General features: G+C 38.4%; 1 protein-coding gene across 9 annotated transcripts in view; it reads right to left on the bottom strand.

Moving 5' to 3' along the window:
- HOOK3 (hook microtubule tethering protein 3) overlaps nucleotides 1–20,908 on the bottom strand; it is an 83,617-nt gene that overhangs the window by 20,001 nt on the left and 42,708 nt on the right. For 8 of the 9 annotated variants that reach the window (XM_026078286.1, XM_026078270.1, XM_026078278.1 and 5 more), the window contains 9 exons: nucleotides 19,650–19,733; nucleotides 18,244–18,407; nucleotides 16,149–16,289; nucleotides 14,995–15,196; nucleotides 11,374–11,484; nucleotides 8,411–8,498; nucleotides 7,713–7,782; nucleotides 5,893–6,033; nucleotides 3,427–3,514 (listed from right to left, as the gene is read on the bottom strand). In XM_026078286.1, coding sequence (XP_025934071.1) covers nucleotides 3,427–3,514; nucleotides 5,893–6,033; nucleotides 7,713–7,782; nucleotides 8,411–8,498; nucleotides 11,374–11,484; nucleotides 14,995–15,196; nucleotides 16,149–16,289; nucleotides 18,244–18,407; nucleotides 19,650–19,733 — 1,089 coding nt within the window. Of the gene's footprint in view, nucleotides 1–519; nucleotides 1,205–3,426; nucleotides 3,515–5,892; nucleotides 6,034–7,712; nucleotides 7,783–8,410; nucleotides 8,499–11,373; nucleotides 11,485–14,994; nucleotides 15,197–16,148; nucleotides 16,290–18,243; nucleotides 18,408–19,649; nucleotides 19,734–20,908 lie in introns of those variants that run through there. The other variant, XM_026078340.1, reaches the window with a different exon arrangement.

Here is a 20,908-nt window from a genome sequence, read left to right as displayed (position 1 = left end):
ATACAAGACAAATGTAGAATATTTAAGTCAGAGACAGCCTTTTTGTTTTGTATTTATCCAGTACCAATCACAGTGGGGCTCTAGCATGTGACTGATGCTCCAAAATGCTATCACAATACAAGATTAAAAAATCAAAGTGACTTTACTGCTTTTCCTGCCAATGCTCTTTCAACAAAGGTTCAAACATACGGCCAATGGAGACAATATGAGTGTGCAGCCCCCCAAAAGCTTCTCGCTTTGTTGTAGCATAAATACTTAAAAATATTAACTTTGATCACATTCTTGTGTCATGCTTTTTGACTACTTCACAGCTGTATTTTCTTATTGGAGTATAAAGAGGTGGCAGGGAGGAGGTAAAAGTACACCAATATGACTCCACTGACTTTGGAGAGGCAAAAATTTACAGCAGCTAAGGATCTGTAGGTCTTGGCCGTTTGGCTTTTTCATTTCCAGTCATCTGAACAATTTCAGCAACACGACCTCTTCTATAACCATAAATGGTTGCATCTTTCTGCACAACAAAGTATTTAAATCCACAAGGTCACTTATGCCTGATCACTTAAGGGACTATTTATTCATTTAGATAAGAAAGGAAAAAGTTGGCCGCAGTCCCAATTTCCTAGAGATTTTAAGAAAGTAAAAACTGAATTCAGCTTTTGTTTTGGGACCTTGCATTGCACTTGGGGGCTTAGGTCGGTAGGGGCACAAATGACCACTTGCCAAAACTGATTCCACTGCCATATTCTCACATTATTTGCACACTACTAGCACTTTTGTGGGACTAAACCGCTCCCTCTCCCTTCCATATAGACAGGTTGAATGTTCTTATGGACAAGAAACTAACAAAGATTCACAGGGCAAACAATTAAAAGAAGTGGGACAGAGTTCATCCAGAGAGAGGAATTTACCTACGATAAAAGATTAGGCAAAAAGTGCTTTCAGCATCTTGTGGTCATATTCTGCCCTCTACTGAAATCAAGCTCCTTAGGGCAGAGGTTCTGTGACTTATACACACACTTTACTCACACAAAGATCCTGCCTATACATGTAGCAAGATACGTAAGTTCACAGAAATAAAAGTGAATCACTCTAAAAGCAGGAATTTTTTTTTTTTAAAAGTCATAGCTTCAAAGTCACATTTCTGAATCCTCTGTGCATAACAAGTAATTCCTATAGACGTTGCTCTTGAACAGGAAGAATATATCTTAAAAAAAAAGAATAAATAAAAATAAAAGTTTTATCTAATTTTGAGCTAGCTTCACACTTAACTTTATTCAAAGGTTCTGTTTATTCATAATAGAAGAACATTTCTATAATAAAACTGTAAAGATTAGAAAATGTACAACAGCTATTTTGCTTTTTTCTTGCAAATGTTGAAAAATTCCACTTATGAAATCCCAGAAAAACATATTTATGGTTTGATTTTAGAAAACAGATATCCTCTCCAACATTTAATTGCTATCTTTCCTCTACATCAAAAAACTAGGAAAAGAAAGCTTTTTTGCTGGAAATTTCTTGCATGCTTAAGGACACCAAAAAGGTCTATTCACCTTTTGAGGGACAAATTTTGGTTCTGCTCTGCATATTAAGGCCAGGCTCTGTCCTGAGGTTGAGCTAAATGAACAGAATGTGAGAAACTAGTGACGTCTCAAAATTCCTGGATGTGATGGGTAACAGCGTGAGATGCAGATGAAAGTTACAGACAGCACCATGAGGGATGACCAGATTTCACAGGCAGCTTCACAGGCAGCTACAAGTTACATGCAAAGTGGCTGAACTTCATAGGTAACTCAAAAGGCACAGAGAGAATCTGGGAACTTTTAGGGAGTGGATCCTATCCAAATCAGCAGGACCTAGTAACTGTGTATCAATAATAGCATACAAAGCCAACATTGCCAGTGTAATGGTAGGAGATACCAGCTTTGGGTACACATGCAGCTAGACTGTGTCCAAGAGGGGAAGACGTATTTGAGGGTGGGTCGTTTATTTGGGAAGGTACGGGGGCCAAGAAAGGGAGAACAAGGATGGAGAAAGGGAGGGTCAGGAAAAAGGGAGAGGGATAATGAGGTATGTAAATGATGTAACCAAGGCCGCTCAGGGGTACCTATTGAACATCCCTGCACCTGACCAGCGCACCCTGGAGTCAGACAATGCATCGTCCCTGCCCTCCTGCTCATACCACGCATGTCTGACTTGATTCTGTGATCGGGAGAATCAGAGGTGGGGGCAGCCACGCCTGGCTAGCAAGGCAACAGCCGGGATGCAATCATGCATCCCATCATGGCACATCAGCACCCATTCCAGGCCTAACTTCATCCTCCTAACTTTGCACCTTCAATATAGAAATTAAAACAGCTTCCCCATACGGGTCTTGGCAAGCATGATGTGTACTTAATTTGCAGTGGTACTTGAAAAATTTTCACATTCTTATTCACCCTGAAAAATTTGAAATGATGTATAATGAAGACAGCAAAAAATGTCTTAGAATCACATAGTCATATGGACCTTTTTTAAAATGAATTCTAAGTTACTTAGAAAAATACTTTCACTGGAACCCTACAAGGAGGTTTACTTTCATACAGTTTAATCTGGGAATGAAAAGGATAAACTAAATTAAATACACTTTTTAATGAAAATAAGCAGCTAACAAAAACTTCCATTCTTTTATCTGAATTAGTTAAAATAAAAACACAGAAGTAGAAAGCAATACACTACAAATTGTTGCCAATTAGCAAGGAAATGCAATCAGACTGAGTGTACAGTGTGGATGCTCCCTCCCCCAAATCCCGAGTTTCATCAAAGTTCTAGAGCTTCTTCTCTCAAACACATGAGACAGCAAAAGCAATTTTTGAGTGGAAGACTGAAAGTTGTTTTTCAACACTAACTCTGCCATTTCATATTTAAAATATATTACACTAAGGGACTGATCATTTGACTTTTTTAGTTTTGGCCTGCATGCATCGTGCATTAAGAAATACATTTACATCAGCAATTAGGGGGCTTCCATTGGCAGGAAATGCTTTTACTTCCATCAAGAAAAGTAAAACGAAAATAACTTCAGATAATTTACTATAACATGGAGAATTAATATGTTCATAATTCCCTGTAGAAGTCTCTATTCTAATAAAGGAATTATAATAATGCTGAATTCCCTATTGGAAAACCATACTGAATCAAATAAAACCTTTCTGGTTCCTTCTCTACATAGGATGTTTCTATTTTTTTATCACAGATGTCTTATGTCATATGTCTTATTTAGACAAACATAATTCAATGTTAAGGCCCTAACAGTGAATACAGAAATTTATTAGAAATCTCCATCTGCATATTTCTTCACAACAGAACAAGCAGAAAGTATTACATAAAGCTGGATGTTAGAATAATGATAACTACCTGAATGCAAGTTTGATGTACATTTCTACTTACATCTTCAGCTTTTGAACCTTGATCCTGCAAAGATTTCTGTAGTTCTTCAACCTGGGATTGTACTTCTAGAAGTCTCTGATTTACCAACCTAGAAAACAGATATCATCCTATTTTTCAGAAAAAAACAGCTGCAAGATAAATCCTGAGACTTTTAGAATCATATTTAGGTCATCTATATAAGATATGCAACTCTATTTTAGTCACTGAAGATTTACTGCAGTATTTACAGTGTGCAGCAATTTCAGGGATTATAGTGTGTAGTCTCCCAGAGCATTCTGATACTCTTCCAAGACAACTAAGACAGAAATTTCTTTTGCATCTATCTAGAAGTAATTTCTTACCAGACGTACATCTAACAGTCATTTTTACTGCGTGAAAGCTACTAGCTTTCTGCTTTTACACAATCATAGAATCATAGAAACCCATAGGTTGGGAGGGACCTCTGGAAATTGTCTAGTCCACCATCAGCTAAAAGAGGTCCAGTTAGAGCAGGTTGCTCAGGATCATGTCCAGCTGATGTTTGGGAGGAGGGCTGCTCTTCCAGAAGTTGGACACCGTTCTGTAGAAATTTTTTTTCCTTGTGTTAAGTCAGAATTTCCCATGCTCCAGCTTGTGTCTTCTGCCTCCTGTCCTTCACTGTCCATCTCTTAGAAGAATCTGGCTCTGTCTTCTTCACACCTTCCCATTAGGTAGATGTAGATTGCAGTAAGATCTCCCCTATGCCATCTCTCTRTAAGGCCGAACCCAGTTCTCTCAGCCTCTTCCCACATGGCACATGTTCCAGACCCTTATTATCTTAGTAGTCTTCTGCTGGACTCACTTCAGTATGTCAATGCCCTTCTTGTACTGGGGAGCCCAAAACCGTATGCTGCATCCAGATGCAGTCTCACAAGCACTGACAAGAGGGGAAGGATCACTTTTCTCAAACAGCTGTCTGGGGCTACAGGGTTCCCAGCTGACACATGTTCTGTTTGCTGCCCATGAGGACTCCCAGGGCTTTTGCCACAGAGCTGTTCCCCACCTGTTGGCCCCAGCCCACACCAGTGCTGGGCTCCTTCCACCCAGGGGCAGGACCTGACATTTGTCCATACTGAACTCCAGGATGTTCCCGTCAGCTCACTTCTCAAGACTGTTGAGGTCCCTCTGAAGAGCAGCTCTCCCTTTCAGCATATCGACCACTCCCACAGCCTGGTATCATCYCTGAACTTGCGGAGAGTACACTCCCTCCCATCATTCAAGTTGTTAATAAAGACTATGTACAGTAACAATCCTGCTATTGACTCTGGAGGAACCAGTTGCCATTTGGACATTGTACTCCTGATGACAACCCTTTAAGCCCAAAGGTCCAACCAATTTCCCACCCACTTTAAGTCCACTTATTCAGTCCATATCTGACCATTTCAGCTATAAGGATACCACAGGAGACCATGCCAAAAGCCTTGCCAAAGCTAAGGTAAGCAACATCCACTGCTCTCCCCTTCTTCACATAGCCAGTGATCTCATTGTAGAAGAAAAACAGGTTAGTCAGGCTCAATTTGCCCTGGGGAAATCTATGTTGGCTGTTTCCAGTTACCTTCTTGTCCTTCACATGGCTGGAAATAGATTCCAGAAGAATTTGCTTCATGAGCTTCCCAGGGACTGAGATGAAGCTGACCAGTCTGTAGTTCCCTGGATCCTCTTTCTTGGTCTTCCTGAAGGTGTGTGGCATTTGCATTTTTTCAGACATCAGGAACCTTCCCTGATCACTGCGACCTTTCAAAAATGATATGCAGCAGCCTTGCAATGGTAAGAGCCAGCTCCCTTACCATCCTAGAATGCATCGTATCTGGTTCGTGGACACATATAAGCCCCCTGGCTTAAGCACTCCTTAACTGTATCTTCTTCTATAGAGGGTAAAGCTTCATTCTCATAGACTCTGCTAATCTGCTCTGTGACCTGAGAGGACAGGACAGACATCGCTGGTGAAAACTGAGGCAAAAAAAGCACTGAATACTTCAGCCTTTTCCATATCCTTTATCACTAGGTCCCTGTTTGATTAAGCATTGGACCCACATTTTCCTTAGCCATCTTTTTGCTGCCAAAGTACTTACAGAAACAATCAAACCATGTCTTTTCATCTTCCTTCTCCCTTCTACAAGAAAGGATTAGCATTTTGAAAAGGGTACTTGGTTTGCAGAAGGAGAATCTGAAGAAATGCGTGGCACCTGCTGGGACCCTCTGCATCATTCCACTTGGAATCCATTACAGAATTCTTCAACCCACACTTCAGGCTCCCGATATTGAATCTGCACCAAAAGGCCAAGTAGGCTCACAGGCTGGTTGAACTATTCTCACAGGGCTAGTCACATGTTTTTGTTTTTGTTTTTTTTTTGACAGGAAGAACTTTTCCCTGACCACAGTCTGCTCTAGTCAGAAGCGTATGGCATTGTTAAAAAGTCACTGGAATGGAGGAGAATACCTCCTTACCTGTTCTCTGTCTCCAGCTCATTTTTCCGTAAATTTGCATCATCAAGCAGGCTCTGCAACAGGGCGATCTTTTCATTGTCAGAACCTTCTTGGTTCAGCTTTAACATCTTATTCTCATGCTGAAGGCGAATGAGTTTCTCCCTAAAAACATAAATACTRTTTGCTAGAAAAAGTATGCTAACCTCTGTAAAGAAGAAAACCATTTACCACAGGAGGTGTAAAGATAATGTAAAGACCATCTTCACTTGTTTGAGAGAGAAAGCTGAAACAATCACATCTCTAAAATGCCCAAATTCAAACCTGATTAAAAGAGCTTTAATTGTAGAAAGCACAACTGAAAAAAGTTGCCTGAATGGCCGTATTGATCTCGGAGTAGGGTCAGACAAACTGATAAGTATGACACAGAGATAGGTGTCAAGTGTTAAGGGAGGTTGTAATCTCAGTTGTCACTGAACAACTGCATGAACTTAGGCAAGTCACTTCCCTCCTGTYGGTCTGTTTCTCCTCATGTCACTTAACTTGTATATTTAGACTCAAGTCCAACTGACAGCTCACAGAGTGAATCTGCCTCTTGAAACTCTCACAGTGAGTCTGTAGCTTTCTCTATAAGATGGAGAAAGTCAGTTGAGCAGAAAATCCTCTTTGAATACACAGATTCTCCTTTTGCTAATTTAGTTAGTTCAAAGACCTAAGCTCTGTCATCATGGAGACGATAGGAGAGCAGCAGCAGCTGTTCCTATGGGTAAGCTGCCTCCTGCAGCCTTCCCACTTCTTCAGCAGAAGCAGCAGCCCAGACCTCCAGGTCAGGAAGTACCAGCCTCACAGCAGCCACTGCTACTGTCCATGTCTATGAAGTAGGCAAGGAGGCCAAGTTTAGCAGCTCCAAACAGTCTTCATGAATGTATGCTTGTCTAAAATCCATCTTSAGCTCCTGAAGATGAAGAGACAGTGAAATCTACAAGGCCTTGCTTAGGTATTTAATGCATTTACGGTTCTGTTCTCTCTCTTGCAAACCATGTGGAAGGCTTATGTAGTCACTCCATACCTTACTAATACTGCCTCAAAATATCACTCTTTTCCTCTGCTGCTCCAGACCAAAACTGAAAGGAATGGCTCCGGCAGCAAGGTGCAGCAATACAGTTCTTTCCTTTTATTAGCTTTCTAGAGAGATATCCTTTTACTGCTCAAAAAAGGACAAGTTTTAACCCCAAATTAAACTTTGCAAATGTTGAAATAACTCTATCAATATTTGTTGAGGAAAAAAAAAAAAATCCTAAAGAGCTAGCAGATTTCTAAGATGTCTCTGTCCTTTAATGACTTTATTTCAAGTTACAGTGATACCAGGCATGCTGGTAAGGCTAAACACAGTTTGCAGCATCTTAAGCCATAGTGATTCTCAGTTCTTTGTTCTCCTTCTTTTTTAATAGTACATGCCTCTTTTCATGGCATAAAATACACGGAATACAAATCTCCTCTTCACTTTGGCAATTTTAGTCTTTTTTCCTCATACGACACCACCATTACAAACATTTTTGTCTGTTAATACACATGTAAGTTGCAGCTATATGAATTCTATGCAGGAAAAGAGACATGATTTGAGAGTGAAGGGGTTTTTGTTTCTACTTCTTCTGGAGCACAATAACTAAGGCAGGTCAAGTGCATTTTGTCATAAGCATGAGGGGTGCTGTTGTGTAGAAATCCAAAAGAAGAGAAAACAAACATTAATTGTAGAAATTTTCTAACACTGGAAGAAAGATGAAGGGTTATTTAGGGATATATTCTAAAGCTTAGGCAAAACAAAGCATGCATCATCAGCTTACTTGATCTCAGGAGTAACAATTTCTGCTGCTAAACTGTCTGAAGGTTCCTGGCTTCCTAGGGACATCAAACCTGGGTCAGGAAAAGAAAAAGAGAATTTTAGCAAGAAGACTAGTAACTTTCTTTTAAAAGACTAGAAAAAACTTTATTCTACACTACAAGTTCTCAGTTTTAGAGTAATGTTCTTAAATAAATGTGAAATGACTTAAAGTCAAACTATGGCAAGAAGGAAAGACAAGCACAACTTCATTTAGAAAACAATCACTATTTCTACCTTCATCCATTCTGGAGAAATAATTTTGCAATTTTTTTTCTAATAATTAGTTTATCTAAAAACTACAAAGCTGTTTCCACATAACACATGGAAATAAATTGCAATACATGAAACACCATGTACACATCAGAAAAGTATTACAACTGAAGAGAGATTGAACATGACCACACAGAAATTAAATCCAGAAACATGTTCTGAAAATATCACATTGGAAAGGAGACTAAATATGACAAATTTCAGTCTATCAGAAACTTTGAAGTGTTCTCAAATGCTTGCAAAGTTATGAATAAGCAGAACCAGCTTTGCAAGCTGAGCTTAGAGGAGTTCGAATTTATTCTCCTTTCAACAAAGGCATATTAAATGCACACCAGAAGACCTCTGTGAACTTTAGAAAAGATGCATTTAATCTCCTTATTTGTCCTTTACCTGAAGTGGTGAGTTGACCTTCCTGCGCTTGTACACATCGGAGTTCTTCAATAGTTTCTTTCAAAGAATCTCTTTCTGTTCTTAACCTCTGAATAATTGGAAAGAAAATTAGTCTTGGTGCTACAAATTCTTAAAACTAGGCAAGTTGCCAAAAGGCACAGCATCAGCACTTAGGAGGAATTTATATACGACTCAAGAGGATTTCCAAATCAAGACATCTGAGCCTATTCCATAATAGAATAAAGATCAAATATTCCACAGGAACAGTGGTTCTTTCAGAAGAGTGGCTGCTCTCTATTTTGCTTATGGGGATAAAGATACCAAGCTATAAGCTTACAAAATCAAGATATTAGTGACACAAAGTGTTGGTGCCAGGTAATAAATGGCATCCACAAGGACCACTCAGCCACCCTCCTTTTTCCCTCACAAGGGGGTGGTTCCAGGGGAAAGGGAAGTGAGACAAGAGGCTACAGACTACTTTTCCCTCCTCAAGAAACCAAGATTCAGCCCAGAGGAAGGCAAGGAGGTACGCAGTCAACAGAACAAACAAATTGCATTAACTTTACTTTGTCTCTCTTTCAACAGTGCAAGTCTAAGAAGTAGTTCCACCTCCCCTTCCTGATGTGTGCCAACTGGCCTTGCCATTCATAAGCAGCTCAAATATGGAAGAAAATCAGTTGCTTGAGACTCAGTCCAAAGAGAACTGAAGAACAGTATTGGACCATCCTGGAAGCTAGATAGATGTGCTCTTCAGTAGTGTCAGGGCCATATGTTCCTATTTGGCAGAAGTCCCCTTTTGGCAAAATATGAGAAACTATAGGTAGCACTGAGGCAGTAGTTCTAAAGGTTCCCAAGACTCAAATATGAGAGGAGAGAATGACAATTTAAGAGTCAAGTTGTAGTTTGCTCCAAAAATCAGGATGTGTCCAATGTCACTAAAAGGTCTAGGACAGACCTCAGTTGTGTTGGCTCCTTGCATCTGATCTTGTGAACAGTTTGATTCAGACATATGTCAGCTCAAATGAATCCAGGACTCGGGGTCACTTTGGCAAAGAATATTTTGGTGAGTTGGGACAGAGGCTTCTCTTGTATTTCTGAATCCTTTAAGTTGGACTCCAGTTTAACTGTTGGAACAATCAGGATAAAGTGGGCATTCTGTATGCACAGAAAGCCATTTCACAAACCCCACACACCACAAAACTGGTTTCACCACTGCAATAAAAAGAGCCACCCAACAGGAGTGCTCATAAAGCATAGGAGCGCTGTTGAAAGCAAGGATCCTAGGGTCTGATACTATCTGTCAGAAAACAAGTTGATTACTCAAATGCCAGAACATTTCAAGGAATAGAGGAAGCTCTAGGGCTTCTTTCAGACACCGCATAAAAAGCCAACTCACCCAACTGTGTTAATATTTATCAGTCAGCACACCATAAAAGGAAAATTCTAAACCAGATATCTTAAGGTATCAGACACATGCTACTGCACTTTGCCAAAACATAAAGACAAGGACAAAAATGGCTTCAATACCTGCCTCCAAAATATAATTCACAAGATACCACTACATAAACTTTCAACCTGTGATAAGCAATGTTAATAATACATTAGAATGCGTCAATAGGGGAACAGAAAGAATAGGAAACATAGGTGGAGATACATTAACCCAAACGCTGAGAGATTCCTTCAGCTACGATCTAATCTCACAGGAGCCTAACCATTCAAAAGTACTGAAAACAACTTCTGCCACAAAAAACACACTACTTGCCAAGTGGCAAAACAGAAGCCTATAATCGCAATGGCCTGCAATTCAGATCCTTTGTGCAAGATGAAATGGTCCACCAAGCAACAGGTAAGCCACAAACACAATCTTACCATCGTCAAACATAAAACTGGAGAAACAAACTTTAAATAAAGAGCAGGAAAGAAAACTAAAGCACAATATGATGAACACAACTACTATGAGCATTCCGATCTGAACTGAAGGGGAGAAGGAAGTAATGTCAAGGACAAGTGTCCATAGTAGTTAGTAAATTTAACAAAAAGTGGAAATCAAAGACCGATGAACAGAACATAACTGAGAATTCTCAGTTGAAATGCTATCTAAGTGCAAGAGCTGGAAATTTAGGAGAAGACTGGACAGGAAGATATGTTCAGGGAAATGCCTACAAAGATTCTGTCTGATGGACAGATAAACTATACTTCAAACAAGCCTGAGAAATTGCTGACTGAAAGTGCTGGGGATGTTTCATGAGGTATTTTGAATCACTGACATATAGATTCCTAAGAAAGTCAGACAGAAGCAAACTGGTGAGAACAAGAGTATGCAAGAAAAACCTGAAGGATCAGTCTTGGCAAAAGAAGACAGAGCAGACAAGCTCAAAATCACTAGCAACATATGACAGAGAGGACCCATCCTGTGTATATATTAACACTAGAAGATAGATCAATGAGGAGCTGTCATAAAAGAAGGCAGGACTGCAATAGAAGACATGTCATTCTACAAGATTCCTAAACCTCTTGCTACAGTAGTCATGACTCTGCAAAGAGAAACATGCGTGTGATACTTCATAGTGTTACTTTGGAAAAAAGGCTGAGTTTAGTTCTAGGACAATACTGCAAAAACCCTACTTTAAACAGTTTTTCAGAATACATCAAAATCATCCTTGGCATTTACTAGCCTTCTTATGGTGAATGGCCAAGAAACAATTTCAGATGCTAAATTTTTAAAAGGAAAAGCCCTAATATATGCTGCACATGTTTTTGCACAGTCACCTTTATTCTCTGCTGTACAGTTCTTAGGTTTAAAAAAAGATTTTGAAAACAAACATTAGAAAATTTTAAGTGAAAAAAGACTTCCTAATTTAAAAAGCTTGCTGTAAAAGACTAATTTTGATTACCACATTTCTGTGTAATAAAGGACACAAAGTTGTTTTTACTACTACCAAACAAAACATCTTGACACTTACATCTTTTTCTTTTTGGAGGCTGTCTACTTTTTCTTTCAGCCGTTTGCATTCATAATCTAATTTATCAGCTTTCTTGGATTCTTCAGATAATCTGTTTTGTAGTTCAACTGCCTGCGAGAACAAGAATCAATAATTTGTCTGCAAATATTAATATTAAAACAAAGTATTCAAGACAAAGAAGTCAGTTACCATGCACCACGAGACATGTTTAAAACAAGTGAAATATTTACCTATAGGACATACTAAAAACTGCTTTCATCAGTTGTTTTTTGTTTCAGCCACAACAGTATTGAAATATTAGGTCTTATCACAAATAAAAGAAGCAAAAAACATAATGTATTTTCAGTWTATCTAAAAAAAAAAAATTTTTTTAACCCAAGCATGGTCTACAGAGAAAGGTATATAATTCTACAGACCAAAGAGCTTAGGAAAAGTAGAATAATCCTCCTGCTTTCTGAGAAGCTTAGGAAAAAGAAAAGTCTCTGAAGAAATCAAATGTTCTATGCCTTTTGTCATCTCTGTTTCACAAGCCTCACTCAGAATTCAACCATCAGTTTATGTGATCAGGTAATTTTTCTTGAGCTGAAATTTTCTCAATTTTTTAATACCCTAACTTGAAGATTCAGCCATAGGCTCATAATCTGTTTTCTTTACTTCAGAAGGAAATACATGACTAACAGAGTCTCATATATACTTTCAAGCTATAGATTAGCAAAGAGCTTTTAAACTTAGAAGAGGAGAAATCTGAAAGGCTAGCAGAAATACTCAGTGAACGATCAGTGAACGACCAGGCTAATCAGAAAAGTCTCGCCTTTTCAAACCTCTCAGACTTTACTAGCAAAGGCTCAGTCCCAGAACATTAGTAATGCTCATAGTGCAGAGAGCATGGAAGCAAGTAAGCTGACCAAAGACTGACTGCAAACACGAAGCTGCAAGAAGACTCAGCTAAAGACATTCAGCTTCTTCTGAAGTAATACACAAGAAAGCTTTTTCATGGCTTCATTTTGGATTACAGAGAAACTGATTAAATTAAATATAGCTATATGTATAGCTTCAGCAAAATAACTGCCAGGTCTGAAATTCTGCATAGTTTTAGTCTTACAATGAAGGACTTTGCTGCTCTTGTTCTTAAATTAAAGGCTGGGTGTGGGAGGGGCAGGAGCCTACCATTTCTGAAATTATCAGAAAAATAACCCAAATGTTAAAATTGAAAATATTTAGCTTCTCAGATATGACACCTTTCACTGGGGCTTCCAGAATAACTACAGACATACAAAAATGCAGGCTTTCACCTGTGACTGTGTCCCCCACTTGTAAAATGGGTATAATCCCACCTCACATGGCAACAAATGCATTAATGTTTGTAATCACTCACAGTATGATAATGGTACGTAGAAAATAGCAGAAGGAAATAAACAGTCTTGAGTCAGAATTTGGGCAGTGCATAGGAAGATATAAAGCTATATATTCATGCAGGAAAAAAAAGAAATAATGAACAGTCATCACATTTACTGAGCAATATCTGACATGTGGAATGATTAAAGCAGGTATCTTGTGGGAAAGAAAAGTGGGACATACTGTTAAAAAAAAATCAGAATGAACATGCACAAAGGGGCTGAATTAAAATTACACAAAAACAATTCTGGAATCTTCGCATTTCAATTCTTCAAGTTGCAACAACAGTTTTCTAAGAAAATACTTATACTCACTTTCAGAAAAGTGAATAAAAAATTCCTAAATAAATGCTATTATGTCTTCTAGTACAATCAACCACTGCTACCCTCATCCCACAGAAACTGCTGGGTGGGACAAATAGAGGAATTTCCTCACAGTTCACTAGAGCAGTTTGAACCAAGCACTTTCATCAGCAGAGCACAGAGGATCTAAGCCAAAGAAGTAACTCGCCTGATTACATCGTCATCACTGGGGCTGAATTCTCCAAGTACCAGGCATGACAGGTCTCACTAATGGGGCACACTACTGCTCAGTGGTAGAGTATCAGCATCCTTATGCCTGGCTTAATTCTTATCACATTACTCAAAGTTAGGAGTCTCAGAAACTGACTCTGTGACATTTCATATTCACACTGTCCTCGCTTGCATGCAGCCCTCAGAACGAGCCCAGCCTTACAGACCCTAAGGCAAACTGACCCTGCATGTTCATTTTGAGGTAGTGTAGTTAGGTGAAGGAAACTCGCATCTGCCAGGTGAGACTCCTCATGCTTATTCCAGTCTCAGCCAGCGGTACAGTTTTCATATCCATTTGTACAGATCAACAGTTCCCTTGATGTGAAATCTCATCCATAAAACCCAAGGAATGAGGGAGAAAAGGAGGAGTACTTAGCTGCTGGGCAGCCAAAGCACAAATAATGGGGCTGCCCTTTCCAAAATTCTTATCATTGGTGAAATAAGAACAACTGGATGCAGATATCGAGGTTATACAGCTGTAACACATGCTGTGCTGTTTAAAGGAGAGAAATCTGTTACAAGCAAACATGACTTTACCGGTGTGTGAAAAGCCACTACCTTCTACATTTACTCTTTTCCTTTTGACTATTTTAGCCTTTTTCTTGTCCAGGGTGTTGTTTTTCTTTTCTTTTTCTCCCCCCCCCCCTTTTCCCTCCCCTTCCCTCCCCTCTTCCGGTGGAGTCATTTGGACTGTATTCACAATTAGCCCAGGGAGGCTGAAACTAACTAACTGCCCTAGTTACTAAAATCACCACATGCAGAAAAATGGCTTTCATGTTTAAGGGATACACATTCCTCCAGGGCTTGCAGCGTTGTTGGTTGTTGCATTTGTATCTTTATTCTGCTTTAAGCGGACATATAGGGACACCTGTAGCATGACCATTCAAGGTTATGAAAAGGCAGGCTACAGAGTGGGCACTGTTTACATTAACAAACCAGGCTTGAGCTGGCCTTGTAAGAAGAATCCCACAATGATTTCACATCAATGCAGTGTAGAAGCAGAGAGAAGATAAGAATGTCTTCCATCTTTATAGGAATAAGATTACATTACTCTTGGATAAGCAGGAAAATAAACACATGCCCTTTGCTCCAGAGCATGCTGGTGATACATTTGGTATTCTTCTGGGTGCATATAAATGACAAAAAAAAAAAAAAGACAAACATCCTCCCCTCTTTTTATCTTCTGGGCATTGCTGGACAAATTTAGACATATCAGATAAATTACAACCTTAAAAAAAAAGAGAGAGGAAAAAAAAAAAGAAAGAGAGGTTACTTAACCACTGGAATAACTTACCTTGGCTATGGTAGATCCCCTACTGCTGGAAATTTTTAAGTGAAGCATGGATGCTTTTTCTGAAAGAAGAGGTTCTAAATCAAGCTCTACTACTGAACATGAATTAGGAATAATTTAAGGAAAATAACTTAAAATCTGCTAATTTTTGAAAAGTAAGAAACACTGCTTATTGGCAAAGTAAGGTAAACTTGTAATAATGTGGGAAAGGAATAGAAAAGAAATACCTACAAAACACGCAAGCCTGCCAAATGCAAGGAGCTGTCTGTTCATTTTGTTTTTACTTTGAGGTGTTAGCCATGCTGTGAGGAGAAAGTTTTGAGCAATACAGACAGCTGTTGCATTGGCAATGTCTGTTCTCACCTGTCTCTTGTATGTCTCCAGCTGACTGCGTGCTGCATTGGCCTTCCTCAGTTCTTCTTCCAGGCTCACGGTATTTTGCATGTACATTGTATTCTTCTCTTCTAAGAGTTTCACTTGCCGTCGCAAATCACCCAGGTCTTCCAATTTCTTTTTGTATGATTCTACCTGACTTTCTAACTTGGCCACTTTATCAGAAGAATGCCTGGAGGGACAGATTTGTATCAATTTTGTACTTGGAAAACTAAAAAAACCCCCAAACCATACACCCTGAAGCTTCCTCCATATTATGACTTAATGCAAAAGACACTGTCAGACATCAAAGGGAGCACAAGAAAACAATCATATCCTCACATTACTAGATGTCTTGGCTTAAGTTGTCTGCTCCCTCCCATCACCATTAGTCAACTCCAAGTGCTGCTGTTGGAATTGCTTTTACAGAATATCATTCTTCCTAAAACACCCTTCTTTTCTGTTTCCAATATTAACTTACAGTAACAGTTAAAACTCCTTCTCTCCCATCCATTTTTTTCCAACTCTAAATCCATCCTCAGAATCTTACGTTTTACCAGGGTAAAGAATATCTTTAAAACAAAGTGAAGGGCAGGAAATGTTAATCAGGGATAAAAATCACAATTATCCATCTCTTGGGCAGTCTATACTCGGCCACACAGAAGAACTGTAACAGTTTTGGAGCCTGATGCCTTTTAACGAAAAGGTAACACAGGACTCAGTTTATAATATATTCAAACAAAGTTTTCTCAGTCCACCATGCATTGCTTTAAATTATAGCCAACTCCTGAACTATTCAGTTTGATTTAAAACATGCATCATTAGAAAAAAATCCTGTGTTTGGAAAACTTTCAGAGAAAAATAATAAAAATCCAAAAAACTATAAGCTAAGAAATAAAGAATCCCCACAGCCATACTCAAAAGTGTGACACTAGAGAGAGTCTTTTTTGTGCTTATCACTCTGAGGTTGAATGACTTGAACATGTCTGTAACTATCATTCTGATGGTCGCAGTACATTTTTAGTGTTTGCTTAGAATTTTTTAGATTAAAATTATTTTAACATAAGTTAATGAAGACTAATCATATGAATTATATGGATTAAAAGTTAATACACTTAAAAAACGGTTAGTGGAACACAGTTTACCTGAGTACATCTATCTCATCCTTCAAGGACTGAGCCTCCTCTGCCAATGTAGTAAGTTCTTCTGTCTGTTGTCTCAATTCAGCAATTTCCTTTTCTAGTTCTTCACAGCGTATTCGATAGTCATCTTTGGCAGCTTCTAGTCTGTAGAAATGAAGTAAAACAGAAAGTAATTTCTCAACTTGAGCCACCGTTACCTTTCTTCGTCATCTTCTCTAAGAATACTGGAAACAGCTTTACGATGCATAGTGAAAAAGAAAACAGCACCCCAGTGTGCAACACCACAGAGACTGGAACTTTGCTCCCAAATGTTTGGCTTATTTAGATATGCAGAAACATTTTTTTTTTGGATGCTTCCAATTCGATGTCAATGTTTCTGCCTTGGAATGTCACATGGAAACGTATGCTGTCAATTTTAACGGAATGACAAATTCTAGCTTTTTCTGTGGTAGTTATTTTTCACAGATGCAAGCTCCAGCAGAAATTTTCACTCTTTTTTGTCTTGAGGCATATGAAGTTTGAACATGAAATCTTTATCCTACAGTTTTGTTCAGCTGACCAACTCTTCTACACCTTCAATAATATACACCTGATTGTCACATGTTCTGAATGATGTAGAGCTGATTTTTTTTTAAAAGAACCTGTGCCTGTCCAGCATCTCTGAAGAACCAAGACATTCATTTAGTTATCTGCATTTTGATTAGCATATAAAGAATGCAGACCAAATTTTTGCAATGAAGAACTCATGTACAATGTGCACAGGGAAAGCTGTATTAACCTGGCAGTGAGCAAAGGAAGTAACAAAGAGAAACCTCAACATAATGTTTTGAATGAATGGAAGAGGACATAAGCTGGCAACATAAAGTGCCATTGTGATTTTGATCTGAAATTAAAATAAAGACATCTTAAAAAGGAGATATAGTCAATGAAAAAAGTACTGCAACTTAGTTTAAGGAGTCCAATAAGAATTCACAAGAATGGAGACAAGAAGCGATCAACAGGACATTTAAACCAAATACAACAAAAGTTTCAATCTTGATACACCAAAACTGTTGGAGGATACAAAGAGGGAAAAACAACTGCTGTACAACACTGCACATCATTGAAGTCGTATGTACTTCCTGTTTGGCCTACTAGAGCTAGAGAAATAACAACACAGGCAAATTGTCATTAGATATCATACATTAAGAATGTAGAGAAAGAACATAAAGGACCATTGAAGGACAGAGACCTCACATACAGGTGAGGAAGAGTTAGAAAAAACTCCAGAGCCTGCAACTAGAGTAACAGGCAGTGCACAAATTGAAGGGGTGGGCAAAATCTGTTCAATACAAACAGGAAGTAGTATGAAGAATAGGGTAAGAATTGTTCTAGAGAATGGAGATGACTAAGAAGAGTTAAAAGGGTAAGTTACAGAAACATTACTACATTACACAGTCACAAAGGAGGATGAAAAGTACAGGAACAAGAATGAAAAGATGATGGTGAAAGGGACCGGCTTTTTTTCAGCAGTTGTATGACTTAAGCAGGCAGAAAGTGATGATGAAAAAGAACTGGTAGGATGATTAAAAGAGGAAATAAATTTCCATGGGTTAGAGGAAAAACAAATGGGCAGCAGTGCTCACTTGCAGAAGATGTTTATATTTCAGATGTGAAACATTTTGTTTTTAAACTTAAAGGAGGACACACTCTGCTATTAAAAATACCATCTGCACTAGTGCCCATAGCAAACTTTCAGCTAAGAATCCCTAGGTCTAAAAAATACAATCAGAACAATTTGTAAAGAGAAAGCATGCTTCTTTTCATTCTCACTGATTTTTAAAAAATGGCTGAAGTGATTGTACACGAACAATTCAAAGCAACTTGCCAGGATAGAGGGGGATGTATACACAGCATTTCAACATTAAGACACTACACATTTTTTGAAGTTGGAGCTTGTAAACAGGTAAATCATAACATTCTCTTCACTGTAAAAGCTTCACTCTTGTGATTATACCACCCACTACAAAAAGTTAGCATATCTGCCAGCAGAACCAGAAGCATACAAGTCATGTCTGCTGCCAGCTACAAACAATCCACCCACTTGTGGCTCTTCTACCTGAATGTTTCCTCTTGGAGTTGTTCTAACTGGGTCTGCAGCTGCAAGTGCCTACGACCCGCAGGGCTGTTGGGATCTTCGATGGAATCAGATTGGTTCAGACGTTCCATCAGGACCTGGTTCTCAGCAAGTAAACTGCTCTTCTCCTCCTGAAGGGCTGCAACCTGTTGTAACAAAAGCACACTGGAATAATGGAGCTACTAGCTATAAAGAGCAGCTCTTTTGTGAGTGCAACAAAATATTAGCACAACCCACAGATGGAAACATACAGGTTCTAATACACACATTTCACCAAGAAGATACTGTACACTGTACTGTAATAGGTATCCAACTGCTATGATGCAACCAATGCATTACAACATTAAGGGCAGGATATACCATACAGAAAATGTAAATCTGAACAGTATTTCTCAAAGGCAGCTAAAGGAAAAGTCTTAGTTATCATAGAAAATGACTTCATCATATTAGAGTCTGCATACTTTCCAAAAAACAAAGCATGCTACAGCAAAGCTTTTTAAGCTGATTTCCAGAAGAAACAATGCTTATCAATCACACAGAATATCCAAGTCTGGACATCCAAGTCATGGCTGTGCCCTTCCTAGATTTTTTTTTTTTTTTTAAACCAGTGGCCAACTGCAAGCAGACCTGAAACAGGAACACAAGTTCCAAAGATGATTCAGTTTCTGCCAGTTTTGGGAAAACAGGCAGCGGTGCAGAGAACCCAAAGTGCTGCAACTCAAAGAATCGTTGAAGCATGAACTCGTATATCACTAGATATTATAGAATTAACATGCAAGTAGGAGGAGAAAAGAGGGAATATGACCTTCTCAAAAGAATGAAATGCTTTAGTCAGAGCTTGCATCATCAAATACACTAAAAATCAACCATTAAGTACAATTCAAGGCACACAGCTTCATTAACTCTAGTGGTTGCTGAACTGCTTGGCATAAGGCCAAATCATACTCCAAAGCAGAGTTGCACTTAAATTGCCTTTTTGGGCTCCCCGTTTAGATTGCTCATGTCCAGATGAGGTATGCACGGTTTACAGTAAAGCTTAGTCTAAACCCATTCACAGCTGATGCACTAGAGTAACTTCCACTTGGGGTGTAACTTCTTACTGAACTTGTTACAGCAGCATAACTTCTAGGAGTTTTCTAATTCATGAGTTGAGCCATATAGCTTACTTCTTTCCTACCTGAATAAGTCTGATTAGTATGAATCATCTTAATACTGACATCACTGCATCAAGAAAAGAGATCACGAACTTTGTTCTGGTAGCACAAGTAAAGCAACAGAACTGTTGTGCAATTTTCTTCTTCCTTTTTAAAAAGTAGGTTTCCACACTGCCTAAAAATTAACATGCCTCCTTCTCACTTTGGTATTAATATGTACAACAGATAACCTACCTGCATATCTAACTCATGACATCTCTGGGCAATTTCTTCTTTTGTTGCTAGTGCTTCATTTAATTCTTCTGTAGTCTTCTTCAGCTATCATAAACAACAAACATTTTTAGTTTCATCATTCTCTATAAACTGTCTAAAAAAAATTCTGAACTACACAAGCATAAGATTGTTTTTACGTTGAGGTAATATACTGGATTTTTGGGAAAGTAAGGCATTTCTGCTTCTAAAAAGAAACAAAGAAGCAAATATGATCATTCTTTAGTTTGTGTGACAAACAAAAACATCTGGAAGTAATATTTGGTCTTGCACAAAACATTAAAGTTACCATACTTATTCTGAGAATTGAGTCCAAAACCACTGAAAAACTTAAGTGCAAAGAACTTGCCAACTCTGTACAGTGAAAAAATTGACAACACCACTTTTCTTTATGGATGCAAAGAGTGCATAATTTCAGTTTTTATCTACTTTCCAAATACACAAAGGATTGGGAGGTGGAATATAGGGAATAGACAATTAAGGTAAAATCTATCTAGTCACTGGGAACTACTCTTACTGCACAACAGGAATACAATTGACATGGTGATGGAAAAGCCTACCCTTCTGAAAAGGACACTAAAACTTATAAGCAGTTTGGAAATACTCAGATACTTCTCTTTAAAGGGCTTTATAAGATGTGTATCTTTCAAGTTTGCATATGAATGCAGTTACGATAACATAAAAAATATAGTTACAAGAAAACTGGTCTGTAAAAAAATGCAATGTATATATTTATATAGAGATAAGCATAAATATATATTATTACACATGATGAATTTTAGATGGGCCTTCTACTTTTTCCAAACAGGATCACTATGTCTTATTTCTCAAGTGATTGCTGACATACAAACATTAATTCCATCTGCCAGCATTTACGGACTTCTGCAAAGACAACATGATAGAGGAATGCAGGGAACACCATTGTACTATAATTCTACTGCATGAGGAAAAGACTGTTGAAGTAGGACAGTGTTAGCACTAGGTTAAGCTCTCTAAGTAGAAACACAACTGGTTTTGTATTTTCTCTAAATATATCAGACAGGGAAGGATTCCTTCAAAACGTCTCCTACATATTTTGACAGTTCCCAGGACTGCTTCAAGGATTTTTGAGCCACATTTAAATCTTTTTATTGACTTTGGAAATGGGAGATGGCAAAAAAAGTTTTGTTTCAATACTACAAACTCTCTTTTGCTTCTTTCTCATTAACCAAAGATTTGCACCG

The sequence above is a fragment of the Apteryx rowi genome, unplaced genomic scaffold (assembly GCF_003343035.1).
Source record: "Apteryx rowi isolate R43461 unplaced genomic scaffold, aptRow1 scaffold_113, whole genome shotgun sequence".
Classification (NCBI taxonomy): Eukaryota; Metazoa; Chordata; class Aves; order Apterygiformes; family Apterygidae; genus Apteryx; species Apteryx rowi.
The sequence above is the reverse complement of the archived record's forward strand: the minus strand, read 5'-3'. Positions and strand labels throughout refer to the sequence as shown.